General features: G+C 32.9%; 3 protein-coding genes across 5 annotated transcripts; 1 reads left to right on the top strand and 2 right to left on the bottom strand.

Moving 5' to 3' along the window:
• Positions 1-896: 896 nt before the first annotated feature.
• On the bottom strand, positions 897-14186 carry LOC140056926 (vacuolar protein sorting-associated protein 11 homolog). 2 transcript variants are annotated; one of them, XM_072102459.1, is made up of 25 exons: positions 14132-14186; positions 13571-13645; positions 13163-13336; positions 12723-12773; positions 12207-12376; positions 11575-11719; positions 11093-11182; positions 10700-10836; positions 10309-10367; positions 10127-10203; positions 9776-9855; positions 9093-9246; positions 8664-8810; positions 7984-8172; positions 7502-7607; positions 6851-6981; positions 6364-6498; positions 5974-6062; positions 5759-5833; positions 5129-5306; positions 4617-4738; positions 4035-4130; positions 3421-3547; positions 3014-3079; positions 897-2458 (listed from the first exon to the last, which is right to left on the bottom strand). In XM_072102459.1, exons 1-25 carry the CDS (start codon positions 14147-14149, stop codon positions 1931-1933), a joined length of 3219 nt encoding a protein of 1072 aa, XP_071958560.1. In that variant the 5' UTR covers positions 14150-14186; the 3' UTR covers positions 897-1930. The 2 variants fall into 2 exon arrangements, with proteins under 2 accessions (XP_071958560.1, XP_071958554.1); XM_072102453.1 differs by having other exon boundaries at positions 10309-10370.
• A 208-nt stretch (positions 14187-14394) lies between these two features.
• On the top strand, positions 14395-23128 carry LOC140056940 (uncharacterized). Of its 2 annotated transcripts, XM_072102480.1 has the most exons (13): positions 14395-14540; positions 14944-15052; positions 15360-15467; positions 16012-16090; positions 16746-16860; positions 17343-17527; positions 18358-18513; positions 18740-18817; positions 19109-19192; positions 19581-19739; positions 19998-20165; positions 20617-20835; positions 22687-23128. In XM_072102480.1, the coding sequence occupies exons 1-12, from the start codon at positions 14486-14488 to the stop codon at positions 20818-20820; spliced, it is 1500 nt and encodes a 499-aa protein (XP_071958581.1). In that variant the 5' UTR covers positions 14395-14485; the 3' UTR covers positions 20821-20835; positions 22687-23128. The 2 variants fall into 2 exon arrangements, with proteins under 2 accessions (XP_071958581.1, XP_071958573.1); XM_072102472.1 differs by lacking the exon at positions 22687-23128 and having other exon boundaries at positions 20617-21432.
• On the bottom strand, positions 21582-25640 carry LOC140056954 (enoyl-CoA hydratase domain-containing protein 3, mitochondrial-like). The gene is made up of 8 exons (XM_072102490.1): positions 25566-25640; positions 25002-25105; positions 24672-24807; positions 24032-24222; positions 23821-23930; positions 23613-23671; positions 23122-23228; positions 21582-22469 (listed from the first exon to the last, which is right to left on the bottom strand). The coding sequence occupies exons 1-8, from the start codon at positions 25617-25619 to the stop codon at positions 22346-22348; spliced, it is 885 nt and encodes a 294-aa protein (XP_071958591.1). The 5' UTR covers positions 25620-25640; the 3' UTR covers positions 21582-22345.
• Positions 25641-25743: the final 103 nt, after the last annotated feature.

The raw sequence follows: 25743 nt of genomic DNA on the forward strand, positions 1-25743 counted from the left end.
ATAGGCCTAGGATTCTAGGTCAATTCACGTAATTGCCTTCGCGCACTCTTCTTCACACACACACACACACCACTATGCAAAATGTGTCGAGGCTAATCGACAGCTAGGCAAGACATTAAACAAAGTAGTAATTGGACATAGCCCAAAGAAAGCTTAGACCCACAAGAATAAAGAATGTGTATAATTTGTGTACTGTAATTTTTTAATTCTGCTATTTTATTAGCAAACAATATGCATGAACTCGAAGGAACTTTAAAAATGCGCGTATATGAATACATGAGATAGGAAGATTAGACCCACGAGAATAAAAAATGTATTTTTGTGTAATGTTTATTGTTTAATTTTGCTGACTTATTACTCGGACTGTGTCATACATAACACACACACGTCACACACACCCACATAGCTACTACTAGAATAGACATGGGTTTAGAGACTAATAATTAGGCCTAATAGTATTAATAGAAACTATAATTTTAACACGTAATTCTTTAGTACTAAATGATATTAAAAACACCATAAACTAAAGGCTGATTATTTCGACAATCCACACAAAACGTCCCTATTCTTTTATGAAATCCCACGCGGCAACAACCACAGCGGAGATTAGGCCTAGAATCGTACCGCACTTGACGTGTAATCACTTCTTGTTGCTATACGCTTGGGTGCACACGGAACAAGAAAATTTAACTGATGAATTATTCATGTGTATTTTGTGACGTTTCATGAGGGGGTCCCCAACTTATGTACGAAAAAAAAAATCGCGGGCCGGCCGGCCGGCAGCAGCTAATTATTATAATACCAGTAAGAAAAATTTGAACTTGACGACTGATCTCTAAAACACTAGCCTAGGAACACAACTAAAAATAAATTAAAACTAAAATATGGTATTAGATTTAATACATTTAATATGTACAAAAGTACATTCTCTTTTATAGTTAAACATAATTCAAATAACAAAATGATTACAGACAACCAATAAATACTGCATTTCAAATTCAGTATATAATCTATGAAGACTTGTGTCCATGTGCTATTATTGTTCAAGAATCAAAATCTGAGTTGTTCTCTCCTGTGACAATCTTAAATGCTCATCCGGAATACAAGTATATTTTATTATTGCTTTTAGCATTGTAACTCTATACATATAATTATACAATGGTTGACTGTACTAGAAAATAATACCATGAAAGACCCAGTGGTCTAATGGTTTTAGAACACATCTGCATATCAAGCAGAAGGTTCTGGGTTCAAATCTCAGTTGAGTCAACTTCTAATTCTCGCAGATTTCCTCATCTTTATTGTTTCAAACTGAATATTAATTAATTTGAAACGATAAAGATGAGAAAATCTGTGAGAATGAGAAAAAACAGGCCCAACCGAGATTTGAACCAGGAACCTTATTCTACCATAGTATTGTTCAAATTTGATTGGATAGCAACTCTTTAACACCCTCAGCATGGTATTGTGGAACAGCACTAGTTCTCAATTGTATGTATGTGCAACAGAGATCAAATTGATAAGCCCTCATCTTTTAGTATATAAATATATATATGCCCACTATTTTTCAGGCTTTATACCATTTCTGTTTTTCTTTCTCAAATAGTATTGCATCATTCTTAAAAATTCATTCATAAAATTATAATATATATAATGATAGTAAATATTGTTTTATAATAATATTTATTATTATATAAGACTAAACTACTCTCTATTTGAGATGACACGATTTTTGTCTCATGTAAATTTATCAATTTTTTTCAATAGTCTTTCGAAGCAGCCTGTATTACTGGGTCATACGCATTTGGAAGTTTCCAATGGTTAGATCATTGTCTTGATTGTACTTGTAACTAAATTTGTCATGTGTATCTTAAACTTTCGTCATGATAATAATACATAATATTTAAAATTAACTTTGAGTTTTAATAAATTATTCAAATGGATTTAAAGATTTATCATAAGCATTGTCTTCATCGAACGGATTTGTACCGGAATCTTCTTCATCAAATGGGTTGTTGGAAGCTTGCTGGGCCGCCGAGTTTGGCGTTACTGCTCTAGGCTGTTGCCGTGATTGTGAAACAACCGGTCTTGTTTGCTGGGCTGGCTGTCTTTGAGGCTTCCGTGACTGCATTGTAGGTTGTGTCCTAGGTGGTTGTGAGACTGGAGGCTGCCTAGCTTGTGATGGTGGAGGCTGCCTAGCTTGTGATGCTGGAGGCTGCCTAGCCTGTGATACCGGTTGCTGTCTGGGCTGCTGCCGTACCTGCGGTTGCTGCCTAGCTTGGGAAGGTTGAGCCCTTGATGGTGACACATTTTGTGATGAGCTTTGTTGCTGCATTGCAAGAGGCGAGCTTGATCTTGTTATTGGTTTTATCTGAGCTGCAGGCAATGTTTTCATAGGAATAGTTTCAGGCATTGGTTTACGCTGATGTGAACTTGACGTTTCGGTGACTAAAGTTACCTAGGAAACAAATTATTTATTTATGAAATACTTAATTTTATCTACACTGATAACACCCATGCACATTGATGCAAAAATTCAATGCTGTATATCACAATAAATAAATGGAAACAGCATATGGTTTGTATTTAGAAAAGCAAATTTACACCGAAAAGCGGTAAACGGAAAACCACGTAACTTGTTCCAGTAGAATCTGTATTTATCCAGAGCAGACACTGCCTGTCCACTTCGCGTTTGTGTAAATGGTAATAAGGAATAACATAGATTCTATATTTATATTACCGTTACCGCTTGTCTGTGTAAATTGGCCTTACATGCTACTACAAAGCCAATAAAGAAAGGTTTACACTTGGATGCAACGACTTAGGAACAATACAAGTGAACTGTTCAAGTACAAGCAAGTTTGAATGATCCATCGTATTGTGATTAGAAAATATCTTTTGCACTTACGTCCTTACATTGCGTCCAAATGGGAAGCATGCTTTAGATCAGCAAGTTGTCTTTGCTTTTAAAATGTTAAAAAAAAACATAAAGAAGATTAACAATAATAATTACTTTGTTGAATACACCTCTTCCAAAGTAGTCTGCAACCACTGAGAAGCCATCGGTTGACTTTTCAAGCTGTGAAAAAAGAAATAAAACTTCCATTAATATATAAATTATTGAAAAGAAACAGAAATTATAGGAAGAAAAAGTGTGATGTCACGTTTCCTGGCTACCGACTGCACTGGGTACAAACATAGTTTGGTCAACCATCTTGTCCTATTCTAACACATTGATTTAACACCACTTTTTTGTATGGACATATATATATGGACATGATGATGACATACCACTACCATATTATTTGGGAATATCACTACCATATTTTGGCACATCATCACAATTGTTGTCAAATTAGTTTGATAGTGTAGACAGAACTTAAACACAGTTAGAAATTCCTGAAGCTGTTTGATACTAACCTGCCTATGGAATTGTTCATGGAGGTCACGACTTTGTTCTTGTGCGCGGATGATATCTTGCACTTTCTTATTTTCTGGAGCACAAACCGGGCATTCTTGATCATTCTCAGCATAACCTTCAAAACAACTGAGTAATAAAAAAAATACAAAATATTGATTGACCGAGGCTAATTAATACACAATTTATTTATATTCTTCCATTTTTCTTTTTAGGGTTTTCATCTTTGTAAATCATATTGTTCTGTGTATCAAAGAGTATAAAACAATTTAATGTACTTTTACAGTATTATGCAACTACTCAATAAAAAAAGGCTTAACTACTAATGGTAGTACAGTATCATTCACCTGCATTGATCTGTTATTGAAAAATATAAAATATAAAAAAATGGGGTTTATCTGCAAATACCAATTGAAAAAGTTTAAACTGGAATTTAAGAAGAATTTGCAGGTGTATGCGTTTGCATGGCTGGTTTGGGCATAGGGAAATATACATTTTAAATGCTCTCCATGTCCTTGCAACTGAAAAAAGATGGTTCATTTATTTTGGCAGAGGCAGAACTCTGTCCCAGCAGTACATGCGCACTTAGTACATCCTCTCAACCCCAGTTACTTACTGTTGGTGATAAGAATGTTGGCAGAGGAAGTGTACTGAAGGAAGCTCAAGTGGATGGTTACATATGCTACACTTGGATACTTGAAAGATCTTGGCACTGAAAACAAATAATTGAAAAATGCATTAGTGTAATCAATAAAACTGCATGTTCACTTCAATTACTGTGTCAAGTCAGGGAAGGCCATGGCATAACCTTAAATTTTATTTTTGGACAGTATATATTAGATAAATCATGAATGATTCCACCGAACTTTCGAGTTAAAATAACGATTGTGAGGCATTTGATAAATAGGCAAACTGCCTTAAAATGTGACATGTTTAGAGAAACTATTCTCATCATCAGAACAGAAAACGACGCCTAGAGTACTTATATACCAATAGGACAGGTTGTATGTAAATGAGGAAGTAATTACCATGATAAAACAACAAGGAACGTAGGCAACAAACAATCATATGGCAAGCGTGACGCCTAAGTTATAGATTTGTTTGTTCAAGGAAGGTTTACTCCACATGATGTGGAGGGCTTCCTACATATTACTTCTTAAGTTCTTTGTGTTAAAACCTAAAGCAGCACAATAATTACCTTGTCTTAAGGTCTTCAATCTGACCTTTCATTTTTTCTGTTTCCTGTTGATATTGCTGTATTAGTCGCTCATCCTCGTGTATCTGATCATTTTCTAGTTGCAGTCTTCGAATAATATAATCCTAATGAAATAAAAAGAAAAATTCAGTAGAATTTCCTTTTCCTTTATAGGCATTAGAGATTGATAGTGATACCAGAGTGAAGAAAATGAAGGAATATATATGTCTTTATGCACACTGCACTGGCTTGGCATTTTTGTCAAATCCCAATACCACTGAGAACCGAAAAAAACTCTCCCAAATATCCCTTTTTTAGGTGCAAACAGGCCCAAATTTGTTTTTACAATTTTAAATACTACAATTTCTGGATAAAAAAAAACCAGACATAGACCAGCCGAAGAATGTCAAATATTGGGATATTCAACAGTACAATCACCAAACGGTCATGTGTACACTACATTTATTGAATATGCTTAACAGTGAATACTTATAACAACATTCTAAGCTACCTACCTTGACTACTGATAATGTTGCAGTTGAATTGTGGGCTAGCGTTTGTATGACAAGCAAAGGCGGCATTAAGTTCATTTTATCAATGTGTGATAAGACTTCAGTAATATACTTTTTACAACTATCTTCTTTACGAGCAAAATAAGCTAAAGTCTGCACCCACAGATTGGAGTCTTGCTTTCTATGAAAGAAGATATAAACTGTAGCTTGTGTTCATATGTGCTAGAAAAAGGTGGTTTTATAGGAGGGGGTTTTCATTGGAGGGTCATTACTTGAAAGGAGTTTGTCATAAAAGGGAGCATTGTACTGAAGGGATTTCTTATTGTAGCAGTCATTCATTAGAGGGAACTTTTTTTTATCAGAGAAGTAATCATTGGAAGCATTGTATACAGTAGGTCATTATTAGAAGCATTTTTTTATTTGATGCCTACAGTAGGTCATTATGGAGGTTTTTTTTTTATCGGAGGGGATTTTTTTTATTGGAAGGGCATTTTTTTTTTTGAAGGGGCATTTTTTATTATTGGAGGGCCTTTTTTTTTATTGAAGGGTCATTTATTGCAGGGAGTGGGTAATTCACTGTAGGGATCATTTACTGCAGTAATCTAAAAAGAAACTTTTAAAATTTACACTTACCCATATCGCTTACATGTTGCCAAAACCTGTTCATATTCATCATGGTCCATATGATAACGAAGAATTTGTTGATATCTGAAAATAAAAAAAAAACAACTAATTAACAAAGAAATGGAACTAGATACTCATTGAATTTTACTATATTCAGATATGTGTCTATAAAGAGTTATTGATTATCTAAATATAAAGATTGAACATTTTAAAGAAAAACTTACAATTTTGCTTTTTCATACAAGTATAAAATTCCTTTTTTGAAATCGTGCATTTGACAGAGAACAAGAGCTTGGTCAATATCATATCCAGCCTGAAAAGAAAATGTGACATATAGTAAACAGTATCATTTTGACATAAGGCATGTATGCATAAAGCTCTGTCTACACTACCAGACAAAAAATATGAGGTGCCCATATCTGCACACAGAGACACCATATTACTATCATATTTGGGCGCATCACACTTTTTATGTCAAACTAGTTTGATAGTGTAGACAGAGCTTGAGAACAATTTCCAATAGTTTGGAAATTACAATCTATGGATGTGGTGGATGAGTACAAATCATTTTAAAGCCTAAACTTCACAAATGTTCATCACCATAATTTACTTACATCAATATGCTGCATTAGGTTCATGGACTTTTCCTCTAGGCGCACCTGTAGTCTAGAGTCACTCTCATGGGCCATGTCATGCAGGTACAGCTCAAGCAGAGTGTTGTAAATTATTTCGGGAGAATTAGGTTGAACCTAAAAAATAAAAACAATTATAGTAAAATGCAAGCGAGATGAGGGCAAAATAATTCAAATTTTTAAATGAACCTAATCTTTGTCAAATTTTAGACTTAAATTGAGGATTACCATATTCTATGAGAGATACAATTTTCACAGTAACACTAGTAATCACTAAAATTGTGTTAAAGATTTGATAATTTTGGACATGGTGGAGGAAAAGACAGCTCTTTTAGTTAGTTTACCCAACCCCTATTCAGGTGAAACCCCTAATTTGGAGATACTCCTAGTTTGTTGAGTCACAAAGGTGACCCCTTAATAGAGGTTATACTGTATTCTGTTATAGGTAGTAGTTAAAAGCATAACTTACAGTTGTCATGTGTTCTAGAAATTCCATAAGTTTACGTGAGTTGTTAACAAAGATGTGTATAAACTCCTCAGCAGCTGCTCTGTTTACTGTTGGTATACCCCCTGCCATCATATCTTGGTCCACAATTGGTGCTAAAGGTATACAAATATCAATTATACATCTGAAGTGTAATATTAAGTTTCATTTGTCGTGGATGACTGAAAGTGAGACTATGGTACATGATAAAATACAATTTCTTTTAGATAACCTTTTCAAATGGTATGTGGAACAACTTCAAAACTTATCTGGTTTCTTTCTCTTAAATTATGATTTTATTTATTATTCTTAGATAACAACTTAAAATGGAGATCCAGTGAAAAAATATGGCTTGTTTCCACTCAAGGCATCTTTCGTCATGAGTAGCTCTGATTCAAATTCATCTCCTCTTGATGTTACAGCAGTTATGAGAGCCTGCTGTTTATAACAGGTTCATTCTCATCCTAATCCCAGTATAGCTTTGTTTGAACTGCAATAGGGATTACCACACCATGAACCAAGAATTTATGGAAAAAGTGTATGATCAGAATTGGATGGGAGGACAAATGTTCAATGTGTAAGGTAAAGAAACTAGAGAGTTGGTAAAGTACCATGACTTTAATAATTATAACATACCATCTTTAGGTTTGTAATCAGTACATAATGATTTCAGCAGTTCTGTTGTCTCAGTTGGTACCTCGCTCATCAGCGTTTTGCCATATTTTTTCATATTGCTCTCAGCCTAAGTATAAAACAAAAACCAATCAATGACTAAACACCATTACTGACTTTTATTTATTTGAATTTAGGATTAGTGTGCAAATTTAAAAGTGTATTGTCCCTCAAAACATAAAAAAATAAAAGATGAAACAAATTAAACTGATAGACCATTTTGCAGTTTTAATATTTTTTTCAGTTGAAAAAAAAATTAACAAAAATAAATTTAAATTGAAAACTACTACTTTTTCAGGTAATTTTTCTTTCCAGGTAAATAATTAGACTTCCAATCAAATTTTTGGTCAATAGTGAACAACTGTAACATTAAAATGGCATATTTAGTATTTATTTTTTTCAGGCGGACAATATATCTTGAAATTAAAACATGTTAAAGCTCTAACCCCTTCAAAGTTGAGTCGTGAGATGTACTGGAGAGCCTTCTGCCAATCTTTGATGTCCTCCAATTGTATCTTTAGATACCAATCATGCTGGTCGTGTTTCTCAGCAAGAAAGAGGGCGTGCTTGTAGTAACCAGCTTGACGGCAAACCTTGATGGCAGTCTCCACATCAAAATCTACTTTATCTTTGGTCTGTGAAAAAATTAAATATTTGTGTGGTGAAAATTTGAAATCTAAAGCTTAGTTTAATTGCTTGTTCTTGATTATAGCTTTTACGAGCTACATGCCATTTTACTAGCCCAAAATAACTACTCCATTAAACTGTAGTGGAAACTGTTGTAGTTGTCACCAGCCGAATAAGCATTAATTGGTTTAGCAGCCCAGAATGGTATTTAAAAGAGCTTACATGGAAATAAATCAAACCTTATTATTACGAACACGATGAAAACTATGTTGAAAATGAATTTCTTTTCTTTATTTCATACACATCCAACAGTAACTCACCAATTATAAGTAGCTATAAGATGGGTAAACTATAGTATGCTTATAAACTAAGTCTCCTACAGTTGAAACAGTTACAACCCTAGAACTAGGTCTGGATTGAACAAAGGACTTGGAAGGCAAGAATGTTAACCACCAAGCAACCCCACTACGTTATAAGCAGATAATACTACTATACGTACCATGATGAATTCATCTAACTTAGTATTGTCTTTAAGTTTTGTGTAGCAATTAAGTAAAAGTGTTGTATGGTCCTCATTTGCCAGTGATTTCGTATGAAGAGCCTGCAAGTAGGCTGTTAGGTTGTGAATCCTCTGGGCATCTAGAAACTAATCATAAAGAAATATTATATATTTTATATACTAGGTTGTATGTTATTGGCAGGTGGTTTTGAGTGATGTGATTGGTTTAAGGTTTAAACATTCTATTCCTGAAACACGTCTGTAAAAATAGTTTGTTATAATTGCTTTACTACTACATAAATAGAATGAATGTCCCCTAAATAGAGTTCTAAATGAGGGACTTGATGCTTTTTAAAATTCTTGATTGGTACAATTATGGAAAAACATCATGCATACATGTTATCAATTTTAATTAAATAAATAGTGTACCTTTCTTATAACATATGATGGTTCCAGATTGCCAATTGTCCTAATATACTGTCCTATTGCGCCATCATGGTCACCTTTGTTGTACAAGTGATCTCCATATTGAGTAAATATATCCACTAGCCCATCCTCATCATAGTGCTGGCTTTTTGCCAAGCTAAATAAGAAATAAAAAGATGTCGCATCCATAGAAATGTCACATATTACATGTTGATGGTGATGGTAATGTTTAAATTGGTGGTATTGATTGTTTTAGAAGCTGATGTTAATGTTATTTTTATGTACAGCGCTTAGAGTTTGTTTCTGTCATTTTGAAGCGCTTTATAAATTTAATTTATTATTATTATTACTATGGTACGCCCATGTGGTGTGGGCATTTACAGGCGATATCTCATCCATTAACAGGAGATATGTGAACCAGATTTAACCGGATTAGGCACCTACTTGTCTCAAAAGGTGCATTAAAGTTCTTTTGAAGGTACAGATGCTAAATCAGAGAGGGATTGTCCTACTACTATGGAGCAAACTTGAACTCATGGCTTCAGAAATGTATAGCACACAGGAGAGGATCCAGTGGGGTAGTACTTTTTGATATTTATTTTTGAATGATAGCCATGGAAAAATGTCAGGTTAGTCAGTTTTTTGTCAAAAATTCTCCAATATAAATCAAATCAATTAAACCTTACTTGATTGCAACTACATATAGATTCTTCTTGAAAAGCATTTCTAGTTTTGTCTGAGTGTCTTTCTCTGGAAGTTGGAACAACTAAAATAACAACAAAAACATTTAAAATATAGACATTTTAGTCTTTAGTAATAAAGTGTAGTAGGTCCATAAAGTAGGGAAGTATTATCTTTTGCTGTTTTAATATTTTCCCATTAGTTTTGTATATCTAGGCTGTATTTTTTATTTGATCAGATAAATCATTTTGTTGGGCCTTATTTTTGTAGGCCTTACTGTTGATAGTTATTTGAATGCTCTTAAATACTTAAAGGACATAATACATGTTAATATTCTAACAATAAAATTGAATTACCTTATCACCGGCAATGACATAAAGGGAGCCCCATTCACAAACAACGTCAACGACTTCTGGAAAGGGACCGGAATAAGCTGAAACCAACAAAAAATAAATTCTGAAATACTGGTTATAATATTATAATTAAATGCATTCAACCAATGCTGGTCTTGAATGTTAATTTTGTAAATGAAACTTACCAATAAATTTATTTTGAATGTCATAAACAGTCACTATGTCCATATGTCTTGTTTGACCACTACTTTACATATATAAAAATAATCATTATTAGGGACCATGTCAAAATGATTCTACTGCAGTTACTGCAGTACTACAGTTTTTTGGGATAAAGATGTTTATTGCAGTGACTGACTAAAAGCATACAATATTGCAGTACAAAATGGAGTAATTTAGTGTTCATTTTTAACATGTAAACGTAAGTTAAAACATGCTAATAAAAAGCATTTTAATTTTTTATTTTTTTTGTAATTCCTGGGTTTAGTTCTATCACCCTGTTAAATTCAAGGAAAGGTTTAAGGACTGCATGATTGGTAATGCCAATAAATTGTATTTATGTAATCAAGTACTGACCTTGTTTGAACTCGAGGAATATTTTTGCTGTCTTTACCAACTACGATCAGATATCCGCGATACCAGTGTAGTAACCTTTTCTCACCTTCAAAAGCTAAGCAGGGACCACGCCCATCCAAGTGGTAGAAATATACTGCCTGTGTAATAATAAATACCGTTGTATACTTTGGAGATTCACGAACGAAAATCAAATATTTAATTAGAAATGACTGATGATCGGGCATGTTCCTGTTTCTGTGTTTAAACACATTTGTGTTGAGTGTATTCATTTCAATAGTTTACAAACTAATTTTTCTTACAAGGAATTCTACTGTACTTAAATATAAGTATATCATACTGATGACAAGAAATCAGAATGTTTACATTTATATAAGAAAGGAATAATTTTCTTACATCATGTCGACCAATGATTAACTGGCAATCTTGTGTACTGTCACTCATGACGGTGCATCGTTGTGAGCATCCATGTTGGTCTAGCACTTCCTAAAAAAATAAAATGTTAATAAATTGCATCTCATTTGGATTCCAGGGGTTGGCCTCATGGTCATGCCATAGAGGAATGACTCTAAGGCTCTGTCTACACTATCAAACTTTATTATAAATGTGTTGTGCACATAATATGGACATGAAGATGGCAGTACCATATTATTTAGACATATTACTACTATTTTTTTGTCAAACTAGTTTGATAGTGTAGACAGAGCTTAATTTCTCCATGGTCACACTAAAGAGTTAATACAAACAGTATGCACTAGACCTGCTGACAACATGGGGAAAAAATTAATTAGAACACCAGCGTAACCCCTTACACATCACAAATGATGCGCTGGATTCTTTAGTGTAGACAGAGCTTTAGTGTATACAATAATTTGTACCTTTTTAGCATCCTTTCCCGTAACATTGTATGATAGAACCATATTCTCAGTGACTACAAACAAGTATGTATTGCGTTGAGTGTGTCGGAAATAGAGGCCAGTAACAGGCTTACCACCGGAGTGGATAGTTTTAGTTTTGCTGTGTCTAGAAAAATGAACCAGATATAAATATTTAATATGCATCAGATTGATATCATTTGTGTTATGCATTCACCTGTGTGTAATGAAATGTTCGGCTTATAAACTGATTAGTAATGCTTGACTAAGCAACAATAAAGCAATTTATCTATCCACATTTCTTGGGCATGTGCAGTAAAACTTCTGGAACCATATATATATATATAGTCACCATTTACACTATAATGTAATATAACACTAGAATACATGCTGTTAATGTTTAAATCAGGTACAAATAATTATACAGTAGAGCCTTATAAAAGGGACATCTTCAGGAACCAACACAATTGTCCTCTTAATAGGGGTGTCTCCTAAAGGGATTGTCTCTGGTGTTAAAAAACAAATATTTCCCCTTTTTTTGTTTCACAGGAAAGTGTACCTTTATTATAAGGGTGTCCCTGAATAGAAGTGTCTCAAGAAACTACTGTACTGTAATTTATCACTTTCACACCTACCTTTCAACTGTCACATCACCCTTGATAAGGGTAACAGTACCATCTTCAAAGCCAACAGCCATCATGTTCATGTTATCACTAACACTAAGGGCAGTGACCCGTGAAGGGTTCATTGTTCCAGGTAACGCTCGAGTGATTCTGGAACACTTAGGAATTCCCATCCTATCAACCTTCAGAGAGACAAAATAATCAATTATTTGTATTGCCATCAATATGTAAATGTACTGTAAATGAGGAATAACCTACAACTTGCAGCCTACTGGGCTGAATTGCGCACAAGTGTGTACGACACATACCCCAATAGCATTCTCTGTGTGTTGGTACCCTTTCCAACATTGCAAAAATAAATGATAATGGTCGGGTTCATCCAGGAATAGGGGTGTTTTCAACTCTTCATATCATAACTCTCCTTCAGAAGAAGCTATGGTCGATTTATCCTGAAATCTACTACAATAATTGTATTGGTTTTTTTATATTACTGATTCTTAAGATAATTGTAAACTTTCCAATATTTACCTTATCAAAATTCCAGACTTTGATAACAGGATTAATGCCAGACTCATCTTGCTAATTAGTAGGAGAAAACAGAATAAATAAATTTGTCATTTATTTATTGTAATTGGTTTGAAAAAAAAAAAATAAGGTAGAAAAAGCAGAGATGAAAAGGTAAAATTTTGTCTAATCTGTGATATTTGACAGAGAAAAGTAATAGGTGTTTTGCATGAGCTAAAGAACGTGTATACTCAATTTACTTTATGTGACAAAAAAATGTGATTCAGCATCTGAACAAGGGCGGGGCAGCCTAATTTCAAATTGCAAAAACAGTTTAATTATACCCTAAAATACTGAAATATGGTTCTGAATTCAGGGGCATAGTCTTCAAATGTTATATAGTTTTGAAATTAAACGTTTCTAAATTAAAATAAATTGCATTACTGTTGTGTATGATAACTCACCCCTATAGTTACAAGGACGTTATGTTGTCTTAGTTGAAAGATTTGCGTCACTACTTGCTCATACGCAGGAAACGAGGAAATTTGTAAATTACGATCAATAAAATAAAGGTTGCCCTCATAGTCACCGACAATGATCTGACCCTTTCCACTAGTACACACTGAAATGTTTATCCCCTGAAAAAAAAATTTGCTATTTATTAAATAGGCCTAAATTAGAAAGGGGTGGGATAATGTGATTAAAATTGGTCATTATGATATTAGAGATTATAACATGGTAAATACTATTATACAGTCAATAATCAAAGGTACAAAGAAAACAAAGTAAAATGAGTTGGAAGATAGTGTTGCGCACTGCCGCGCCTGTTTCGAAAGCTTCCTAATGATAAAATAGACGGGGAATTGACTTACTTTAAGCTTATCATATGTCTGATTTGTATCTGGGTGTTTTACAACTTCTTTATCGAAGAAATTAAATCTCCGCCACTGAAAATGAAAAAAAAAATTGCCTGTCTTAAATTTTATAATTTTGGACTCATTATTCACTGATTGTTTGATTTTATTGTCATATTATTAATAATAATAAATATATGTTATCCATTCATACATGCCAATATAGACTAGCTTAGGCCTAGTATTATTACGTCCCCAAAACAAGCAAGGTTCTTTTCGATGTGCACTGTCATTGCCATAAATTCAAGGTAGACAAGTGAACAGGGCGAAACGACCTGGGATTGTTTTGTTTTGTCCATTCCGCTATCCAGGGACCAGCCTATCCGTCCGGTCGGGTCAGGTGCTGGAGAGCTAGGCCGGTTGGCCAACAATAAGTTCACCGGTACCGCCCATCAACTTGCGTATTATATTCAATCATAACGTTCGTTTTAAATAGACTAACACATACATTTAACCTAAAACTACAATTAATTTGTATTATTCTAACTAAATTGTACAAATATCGTGAAATTAACCTACTTGTTGCAAGAAAGCCATTTTTTTTGGATTTTTTAATCACACGACCTGTGTTTCCTGAGCCCACCTAAGCTGCTAAAATTATAATTCATTTTATATTCTTTATTTTATAAATTGAATACAATAATAACGATATTATAATATAAGATTTATTAAAAATAATTATAATAAATTAATTTACTAATTGCGTTAATTATTTGTCTTAAAAGTACTTTTTAATTTGCAATATTTATTTTTAGCAGGCTGGAGGGTAGTTACCGTTTTAGCGTCCTCACCAACTGCATTTCGGATTTGTTTATTTATTTTACAACTCCTGTTTTGCATGAAATTAAAGAACCAGTGTTCGATTGCTTCATCATGTCTTCCATTTCAAGTATGGCACGCTTTAAAAATCCAACAAAATCAGGAAATAGTACGTAAATATACTGATTTTAAGCCAATTTACTTTTAGGCCTAGCTACTAGGCCTAGGCCTACTACTAGCCTACACGAATACGATCGTCAGCAAAACACCAACGCCGAGTCAAGACGACGCGACGACTGGACCACACGTTGATTTTTTAGGATAGATTAGATTAGTTTAGGCTAGGCTAGCCATAGTAAATGGCTGATTATTATGAAGTGAAATAATATTTATTTCATGTTATGTCAATCACACATTAATAATTAATAACAACATAGCCTAAATATAATAAATTAATTTATTGAATTATGTTTAAATTAATAATGTGTGTGATTTGTTATTGTTAATTTATTAATATCATTCTATTGAATATTGTTTATTTTTATTAACATCTTTTCTGTATGTTGTTGCAGTTCCAACATTAAGCAGAAGCAGTAACATGCGTCGTAGTGGAAGTATGGGCAGTCTTCGACGTAGTGGGGGAACACCAACAGGCGGCTTGGCTCCAAACTTTAATGCCACGTAAGAAATTATTTTACTTTTCGATGACTAGACTTAGACTTAGACTTAGACTTAATGTTTGATGGAAATAGTTTAGGCTAGTGCCTATTAGATTCCATTTCTAGCCGAAAATAGTTGTAGAACAAAATTTAAAAAGGCCCTTTATACTTTAAACAATATTTACAATTTTTTTCATACAGTAATTTTGTTTCATTTTCCGTACAGTACTTCTCATTTTTTAGTAAAACTGTTAAATAATATGTTATATATTTTTGAAAACCTTTTTTATGTGTGTAACTGATTTTGCTAGTATATTTTTTATTTCCAGGAAAACAGTCAAGAGCACGACTTCTGCAGGGTACCCAAACTTGGAAGCTGAGTATATCAAGAATCTTCAACAGCAAATATACTTCCTGGAATTGGAGGCTAACTATCTATATCCTTCACATAATAAAGATGCTCTAAACAACAATCTCAAATAATAATCTAAAAAAATATATATTAAATCCAAACAATTGCTATTCAATTTGTTTAAATATTTCATCACTAACTTAACTTGCAACACATTAACTAATTAGCCCATCATACTCATAATGACTTTCATGTACGCACTTTAAATTTGATAAGTTTCAGAGAATACCCGTTTCAGAATGTATGTTAGACAAGTGATAGAAATATCTTCCCACTGGATTTCAATGAAAGTATTATTGGATGGTCTATTTGTTTTTTGCTTGACTGACTGTATTTAACACTGATAGAAAAAATCCCCGTAAACATCACAATTATATTAATTCTTTTTCTAGTGAGTATTAATTATTTTAATAATTAGTACTTACTAGAAAAAGCATTAATATAATCAATATAATTGCTTTAAAAAGCCTAATACATGACTGTAGCCTGGTAGTTGTGTTGGATGTTTATAATGAATAATGTAAGAATATTGTAAAGTAACTAATAAACATTTCTTAACGTATAAATACTCGGGATCAAACCAAAAAGGCGACTGAATTGCAACCACGAATGACAGAGGAGGCCACCAGGATGTTGGGTAAATTAAAGGTTAGTAATAGTAATACCCACCAGACTATGTTTGCTTATCTGTGTATATTTGTTTGGTCATCAAACAAGTTTCTTGGCCAAACATTCTTTCACATACTATTTGTTTTGCTTGTTTATAAAATAATGTCAATAAAAAATTGTTTAATAAAATAATAACCCAGTACTCTGTGAACTATGACAAGTTTTACCTTTGTTATATTAAAGCCCAACTCGCCAAACATTTGATCTCAAAATATTAAATTATTTATATTGTTTATTCAATGCAGCTTATTCTTAATTAGTGTATTTAATTATAACTTTGTTTTGTTTTTAATTATTTTCTACTACTTAGTTTTGTTATTTTTAGAGCAGTTTTCTGTTTGGGCTCAGGCCTATTACTTGCTCCTGGCAAGATGAAATGTAAAACATACTTTTTTTAAGAACTTTTGCCGAATAAATATTATTATTTTAATCCATACATTTTTTAGAAAAAAGAGGGATTTTATGTCACCTTTCACATTGTTTGAGGCAGCTAAGTTGAGGACACAGTAAATTCTTAATATTTTGCATTTTTGTTGGCATACTTGAAGACAGAGTAATGATAGGCAAATCGGTGATTATAAATAGTCAGCCATTTTTCTCATTTAGTATTTATGTGTTCTTTTCAATCTGATAGGAACTACAAGTTGACGTTGATAACATGACACTTGAAATAAAGCGTAAAGAGTCTAACTTGGACTTGGTCAGTTCTGAAAAGGAGAGACTTGATAGCAGATTGAAAATGCTGGAAGGTGAGGGAGCTAAATTGCTTAAAATTTGTCAGTAGTAACTGTCAGTGTCTTGAGTAAAAGTGTTAATATCTTTTAAAATCAATATTTTATTTAACGTTACAATCTGTGTTTTATCATTTATATTGAAAAATTTGTGTAGTGCTTTACTTTATTTTTAAACATAATGTTAGCTTATACAGTAGTTTGCTTTGTGTAAGTAATTTGTCTTATTTGTTTATGTATTGTCCTGTCATTGTCATGTTTTTATTGTTATTCTTCTTTTTATATGTATAAGTTATAAGGATAGCCACACAATTGTTTTTTTCCTCTATTTTACTTTATTTTAAATATTTACTTTGTTATTTAATCTCATGCAATTTTGAAAATAAATTAAAGTTGAATCATTTACTCTATGGGGTGGGCTTTTTTTTTTACTACTGTACCAAGCTAAAGCATGTGCCGTTACAGATTTCAATACTATGATTTCATGTCTTTCATTCTAGATACACACAGCAGAGACAAAAAACTCTTAGTCGAAGAGGTAGTGATGTTGAAGAAACAGAATGAAATGATACAGCGCGACATTGCAGAAAAAGATCGCGACATTCTAATAGCAAAGGCAGAGATTGATAAGAGAGCATCATCATTAAACAATGCTGAACACCAAATACAAATTATCAAAGCACAGGTAAGTTGGACTTTTAAACTGTTTCATCTGTTATTGCATATATTAAACTTTTGTGAGAACAGTCATTAAATTACAGTATTTTCTTCGAATACAAACGAATACGAATAGACCTTTATTGCAATCAAACGAAAGATTTAAGTTTAACAAAAGCGTTTCACTCAGAAAAATAAAATGCAATATCAAAATATAAAAGACATTTAGAAAGGTAGAACATACAATCAAAATATTAAAACAAAATTACAATAAAATATCACTTAATATAAAAACAATAAATATATATTCAAAATGTTAAAAACACGTTTAACTGAAAACATCAGAATATTGATATAGGCGTGCATTATAAAAATTTAAAAGTTTTAAACATTTTTACAAATTTAAAAAATGTTAAAAACTACGCAAATTTTCACAAATATTTACACACAATGGTATGGAAGGTCGCGGAAACATAACACATAACACCTTGTATTTAAAGCTCTGTCTATACATGTGCCTAAATGTACCCAAATATGGTAGTACTGTAATATGACGTATAATGTCCATATATATATGCATTGTCACATAAAGTTTGAGAGTGTAGACAGAGATTTACACAAGAAAATGCACGTCTGTCATTACTGTCTGATTGATGATGAAGTTAACAGTGGCTACAAACTACAATCATCAATTTTAGAGAAGATATTGAGGAAAGAACTTAACGTAAAACCAACATAAAACTACAAAATAGCAATTTCTTCTTTTGGAGATATGACAAGTTCCTAAAAAATGCTTGCTTCTAAGACTACTAAAAAATAAATGCTAAATTGCTATCTCTATCACTTTTTTATTCAAAGTTGGATCAGAAGAGTGATCAGTTACGATCTACACAGACTGCATTGGAAGAGAAACGTACTGACCTTGTCAAGACACAGTCACAGCTGCATGAGATGGAAGATAGGTTTTATTCAAGTACTGCTGCACTCCAAGATAAGGCAGTGGAAGACCATAAAGTATGGAAATCAGTGATATTTGTTGTGTATACTACCACTGTACTCTATGACTGGTGTAGATTAAGAAAGATTTGTATAGTGCCAATATCAATAAAAGATATAAATATTTTTGGGCCACAGCATTTACGGTAATTACAGTAATTTGTTTGATGAGATGAAGAAGGCAAGCAAGAAATAAAATTGTTAGAAATAATAATTATGAAATAATTGGTTTACATTTTTGTAGAATCATATACGAGTATTACAACAGAAACTGAGAGAGGCAGAACTGACTGCGGAACAAGACAGATACATGAAGAATAAAGTAAATATATGTTTGTTTATGTACAACCTATAGTATATTGTAAAAAACACATTGGTAGTTTCATTTTACCTTAACAAGCAGACTGGGATACAGTCTTGATAGGATATTAATCTGTAGTTCAGGTAATCTTGAGAAAAGAATCATTTTCATATACTGCCCAATTTACCATGAGAAAAACCTGACTGGATTCTGGTCTTTACAAACCTAGGTGTCGAATAAATAAACCCTAACTTACATTTGCATAATATCCCTTTCATAAATATTTACTGTATTTTCATTGCCTTTGAACAGATGTCAGATGATTGTGGTAATCTTGTAAAAGAGAATGCTTTATTTGGAACTCAGGTACTGGAACTTCAAAAACAGTTAGAAAGAGTAAGTGCAGCTTCTACCATACACACTTGGTAACTAGTTATATTTAAGATAGTGGCTATCAGTCCAGTCGACCATAGATGTAATCTCTTTTGCCACAGTTCACCATGTGTCTACTGTACATTTTCTATCCACAAAGTCATTGATAGCCTTCGACAATGTAAATGTAGCCAAAAGTTAAATACATCTCAGCTTTGTACACCTTTGTGCACTAAGAATTCTGGATCTGACACACCCAATAGCTGAATGTCTTTGGCAGCTCTTGTCTGTCCTCACAGTGCTCACTTTATTATACGTATCAATGAACGGAACAATACTTCAGAACCAGAAGTGATTGAATTAAGTTTATTGTTCCATTTCAATTATTGCACAATAAACACTTCTTATTTAGGAGCGTGATTTGAGAGAAAGTCGGGACAACACACATGCTAGTAGCATCACAGAACTGGTGAGCTTCCGAGACAAAGAAAAACATCATCATTTTGAGTTAAATCAACTGAAGGATCAACTACGATATGAAAGAGAGCGTGTAGAACATCTCATGCAGCAGGTAAATGTCTGAATGTTTAACCTGTCTGGAGGGTGAAAGGAGACTAGGGCACAATAAGAGATTATGGCTAAGTTCTAACTTCTACTTTACTTATGTTAAGTGCCCAGGCTGCTACAAAAGAAGGAATTCCACTGTTGAGATAGACTAGAGTTAAACACCATAATAACATCTTGGATCTACATTGTGCATATCTTTAAAAATTGGCTTTTAGCCGTAACGATTTATTTTACTACTTTTTCATTTGTTTCTCTTTCATAGCTTTCAAAACAGGAGCACCAGAACACAACTACTACTTTAGGCCACAACACGACAAAGAGCAGGCTAGCAGAGATTGAAGGGCGCTTTGGAGGGTTAGAACAAGACAACACAGCCTTGCGTAGGGACAAGATGTTACTGGTTGATCATGTATCAGACCTCCAACGACAGGTAAAGAAACAACATTTTGTGATTATGAATTAGTCCTCCATAGCTATTATAGTAATTAATTACACCAGAGTTATTACTATCAATGTGGTCAGCTGGATCCACATTCCTTGTAAACCTTCATTCCATTTTAACCTAATTTCATTGTAACTTGTTACAATGACAGTTAAACAGTTAATCTGTGCCGCTATAGTGAGTTTACAAAACAGGATGGTTTGACGGACTACTTAATAACGCAATTGCACAATAATACTATCATGGTAATTAAAGGACAGTTGAAAGTCTGTATGTAACAAAAGGTATATGCAAATGCAATCCTCCTCATTATACTGTCCTTTTTCATATATCCACTAATATGTGCCATAGTTCTGTACTACAAACCGACACTATGCGAAATACATACAAAGTTGTCTTCCAACACTTTTATCAATGAAATGTTGCTATATTTGCATAGCTTTCAGAGAAGGAGCAAGCAGTGATCAGCCTACAGACTCACATGCGCACATTAGAACTTGAGCTACAAGGTTACGAGCGCAAGTCAAAACTAGAATCCACAATCCAGACACAGAAATGGGAGGAGTTTGAGAAGATGGCAGAGAGTATGAAGATGTTGTCTCACAGTATGACAGCAAGATCAGGTGACCTTGACTTTGCATAATCAGGTGACAAAATGGTGGGTTGTATTACGAGTGTTGTCAACATGTAACTACAGAACTAAAGAGAGTATGTAATCTTACATGATCAAAACTAACAAACATTGTTGTGCAACCTTTTTTTAATTGAATATGAATTATTTACTTAATTAAAAATTCACACATTGCCTAGGTCTCTCTTGGGCAAACTGTTTAGTTGCAAATTTTATGCATGAGTGATTTTTCAATAGCACTCTCAATTTGAGATCTTGGTAAGAATTCATACTGATGTCAGTAACACAAAATAATATCCAACCGACCAAGTTTTTAAATATATTTTTTTAGGCCTCATCAGAACAATACATTTAAAGAAGTATTTTAACTTTGTAGTATTTAGTCTATGCATTGTCTTAAAAGTAGTTGAACTAACATTCAGAATATAGCAACCACCAAATACAGTCAAACAGTAAACTGCAACCATGAAGGTATAAAATATTGTACATCTCCATGCTGCAACACTAATACTTATGACACAAGGTCAGACTTCCCACAATCACATGATGTCAATTTGCCTCTTTCCCACAAATTTTCTTGCACATGCAGAGAGCACAGTAAATATCTATTTGTTCACTAATAATTCGCATATTTTATAGTTTATAATATTTTTGTAAGTTAACTTTTAAATATTTATATTTCTTAAACGCTTATATTTATTTTAGTTGTATTTCATTAACTTCAATACTTCACAGAAAGTTAATTTTAATGTTTACGTAGAAAGCTTTAGTTTATAAAAATACTTGATATTATTTTGAAATGCAACAAATAAAACATAATGATGACTGTATGTAAATATTTTATATTCAAATTGTTAATACAATAATGTAGTAAGTAGTTACTGCAGTAACTGCAGTTGAATAACCTTGACATGATCTCCGTGTCCTATTTTGGTTACATTTGGCTGTAACTAAAGGAGTTAATTTTAGTCACCTGTTATAGCTGGATATAATACTAATAAAATAATATTAATTTCCATTATTATTACAATGTAATATAAGTATGATTGCTGTGCTACAGTATAATTAAATTTTAAATAATAATTTGCAATATTTATTACTGTATTTGTATAGGAGCTATTGACGTGAAGACTCTTTTTATATGAGCAAAGAACCAAATTAAAACTTTAAATAATGTTGTAAAAATTACTTACTAATTATAATGTTTCATAATGCGTTAGTTTATCATTGAAATAGAAAAGGCCAGCAAAAGGCTGGACGAATGTTTAACATTTTTAATTATGTTTTCTGTTTGATTTCTTGCTAACGTATGTTAAAATTAATACCCAATTTCAATAAAATTGTATTTAATAATAAAAATGTGTGTGTGCGTGTCACTTTGGCATTAACATAATTAAAGTATTCAATTCATATAAGCTCATGCCACATTAAATTTCTGCCCGTTCTCTATAATGTTTTTAACTTTGTTATGATTTTCTTTTAAAGAAAAACCTACCAATAAATTTCATAGTAAAATATACCTAATTAATTTAGACTTCTATTGTTCTGGGGCTTTTTCAAAGCCATGCTGCCATTCTGGTTTTCTTTTCTTTATAAATGCATCTATACCTTCTTGGCCGTCTCGTAGGCCTAAATTTTCAACCATCACTTGACTTGCCTGCCTGTAACAAAATAGGAAAAGTTCAACCTTGATAGATCTATTTAATTATGTCTATTAATAAATACAAAGCTTCAGTTAATTTTGTAGCTACAGTAGCAGAGAGAATATTATGTGGCTTTGTTATGTTAATAGTGCTAATATAGTTGGCATTATAAAATTAAAATATGCTGCATCAATTACAGTATAACCTAAAAATGTATGCTGTTCTGTCTCTTTAGTGCTAAACACTCATAATTTAGCTGATGGATTTGAAGTGGACATTGTTATATTTCTGACCTTTGTTACTCGACTCTTAAGCTCCTAATGCCCACTGTAATAATTTGACCAATCACAAGACGATAGATCGTACGAACAGTTGCTTGTGATTGGTCAACTCACTTGCCTACAGTATGTTGTTGTGTTGCTTCCAAGTGGGAACCACACTTTTGAGTACCTGATTCTCAGTACTGTATCCAGTATAATATGTCATCTATATTAAGGTTATGCTTTGGGTCTATGATTACAGTTATCACATGTGATGCATATGTAACACTGTATTACAGAATTTGCCTATGATACTAGAAAGAAAATGCCAAATATGGAGAAACAGTTTTTAGAGTGACTGAACACAAAGGAGACAGAGGTGAAAGGTCAAAAACAGGAAAACTTAGTACCTATAAGCTGAGTTTCTATCTTTTGTCATCTGACCATTAAAACAAGCTTTGCCTAATGCTGTTACTGATCTGCTGGCTTTACAAATCTTTTGTGCAATCTGCAAAGTCTGCAAAAAAGAATAGTATTATTACTGTAAATCATCTTATTAATGACAATTATTTTTAATAAAAAGACCTTAAAATGGAATAATCTTTCAAGTATTTTATAAATAGTCGACTCTCACAATACCGGACTCTCTAAAAACCAGAAACTCTCCCAAAACCAGACTTTTCTTGAGGTCCAAAATTCATTTTTACCATTACTGAAACACATTCCGAATACCAGAAAGAAAATTAGACATATTAGGCCAGACCAAAGGTGTCTGGTGTTGGGAAAGTTGACTGCATTACCATGTTAACAAGGACACACCAATGGTGAAACAAGCTACAGCAGTATCACCATCACATATTTAAAGAAAGTAATCAAAACAATACTAGGTTATCACACCAACCTGTTCTTCAAGTTCTGCTTCAGGAACAACACGGCTAACCAATCCATGACGCAAAGCCACTGAAGAACAAATAAAGTATAATAATAATTGCTAGTGTAGGTTTCAAATTTAAGATTTACAGCCTAGTAATGTACGGTAATATTATACTGTAACCAGGGAGTTGTTAATTCTGTAATATTTTGCTTTATTTAACATGTGTCTTCATTACCTTCAGCTGTGATTGGTTCACCAGTAAACAACATCTCCATAGCAACCTTCCGAGGGACTGCCCTTCCCAATGCAACACCAGGAGTTGAGCAAAATAGTCCAACATTCACACTAAAAAACATAAAGTTACACTGTTTGTAAACACATATAATTTATTCAAAACCAATCAAATCGCAATAATTAATTCTCTTTTTGTTTTAAACTATACATACCCAGGAGTTGCAAATCTTGAGTTGTCTGCGGCAACTGCTATATCACAGCTTGCTACCAGCTGACAGCCTGCAGCTGTAGCGAGTCCTTGTACCTGTGCAATCACTGGTACAGGTATATCCTGAACTAACATCATCACCTCTGAACACCTGTCAAACACCTGTGTATGGTAATCTCTGCCTTCTTTTGATGTCTGTAATTACAATTCATGTGTCATTCTGGTTTCAGAAAGTGTTGACTAAAAATTGCTGATAATGATATTATCCCATTATTGCTCTCACAAAGGAACAGTAAGAAATTGGGTTAGTAAATAGTCAGTGGGCAGGTAAAGTGATACCTAGATAACTAGATGAGTTATAAGTAAAACATAAACAAAATCAAGCACTTTTATCATACAAAATATTGATAAATCATGGAAATTTATTTAGAAACAATATTAACACACAGACTCTGAAATAATCGTTTCATAAACAACATAGGCCTAAACTCAAGGATTATGTTGCTTTTTTACGAAACTAGGAGTTTAGGAGAGTATTTAGTATATTTCAAGAAAGTGTAGGCCCTACATCAGTAGCCCTTCAATTTGCAAGCAATGTTGTTCACTAATGTCATCGAGAGTCAACCAATTGCAATGTTACTTACAAGTTCTTTGAGGTCATGACCTGAGCAAAACACTGGACCAGCAGACGACAATATAATTACACGTAATTCTTCATTCTCTGCATCTTCTAACAGGTCAGATTTTAGGCTATTCAGCATAGATAATGACAGAGCATTTCTGAAATAAAAATATTACCATACATCAGCAAGTAATCTAAAAAAATGAGACAGGAAATTATATAATAATAATAATATATATAATTTCCAATCTCATCATTTATATGATAGATTATTTTATTAATTTATATTATTTTCTATTGACAATTAAAGCTTTATTAGGTTTTGATTGTGAAAACAGAAAATAAGTTTCACCTTTTCTTTAGATCATTTAAAAATATTTTCTTGATTCCATTTTCAAGGGATGAAATTGTGTACTGGTGGTTTGATGATGTATTAGAATATTGACGAAACAATTTCTGCAAAACAAATAACAGAAAACCTGACTGAATTAATATATATAGCCTCCTCCTAGCCTAGCTACACTACGGCCTAGTAGAGTAGTGCGCCTATTTAATATTAAATTATTATTTGTTATTATAAAGTTACTCTATAAATTTAATATCTTTAATGAACTAATTATTGCGTGCGTATATCTTTGTGTTTAATTTAATTTGAATATAACATAACATTAATGAAAACTTATTTAGTGTAGGCCTAGCCTAGGACCTCATCGTCAAAACGGTGGCTGACGACCACACTACAGTCTCTATTCGGTAAATTTCTACAGGACTAATCTGACGAAGACTGGCCTAGCTAAAATGTCAATAGTTCTACTGGTTTAAATCGCTCTAAAATAATATTTTTAACATTAATATAAATTAAATACATCGTAGTCTATACTTATACTAAATTAAAATCACATATCATTCAACTAACATTAGAAACCCGGAAGCCTGTTAAGTTTAAAACTTTTAACATGGACAGCGCCATGTTTGTTTTTGTGACATATCTTATAGTGATTCTGATTGGCTGAACGATGATTGATTAATTGCCAACGCAACACCAATAAACAATCCTGGAACGTGTCTCCATGGAAGTCGGACGCGCATATTGT

Source organism: Antedon mediterranea, chromosome 1, assembly GCF_964355755.1.
Source record: "Antedon mediterranea chromosome 1, ecAntMedi1.1, whole genome shotgun sequence".
Taxonomy (NCBI): Eukaryota; Metazoa; Echinodermata; class Crinoidea; order Comatulida; family Antedonidae; genus Antedon; species Antedon mediterranea.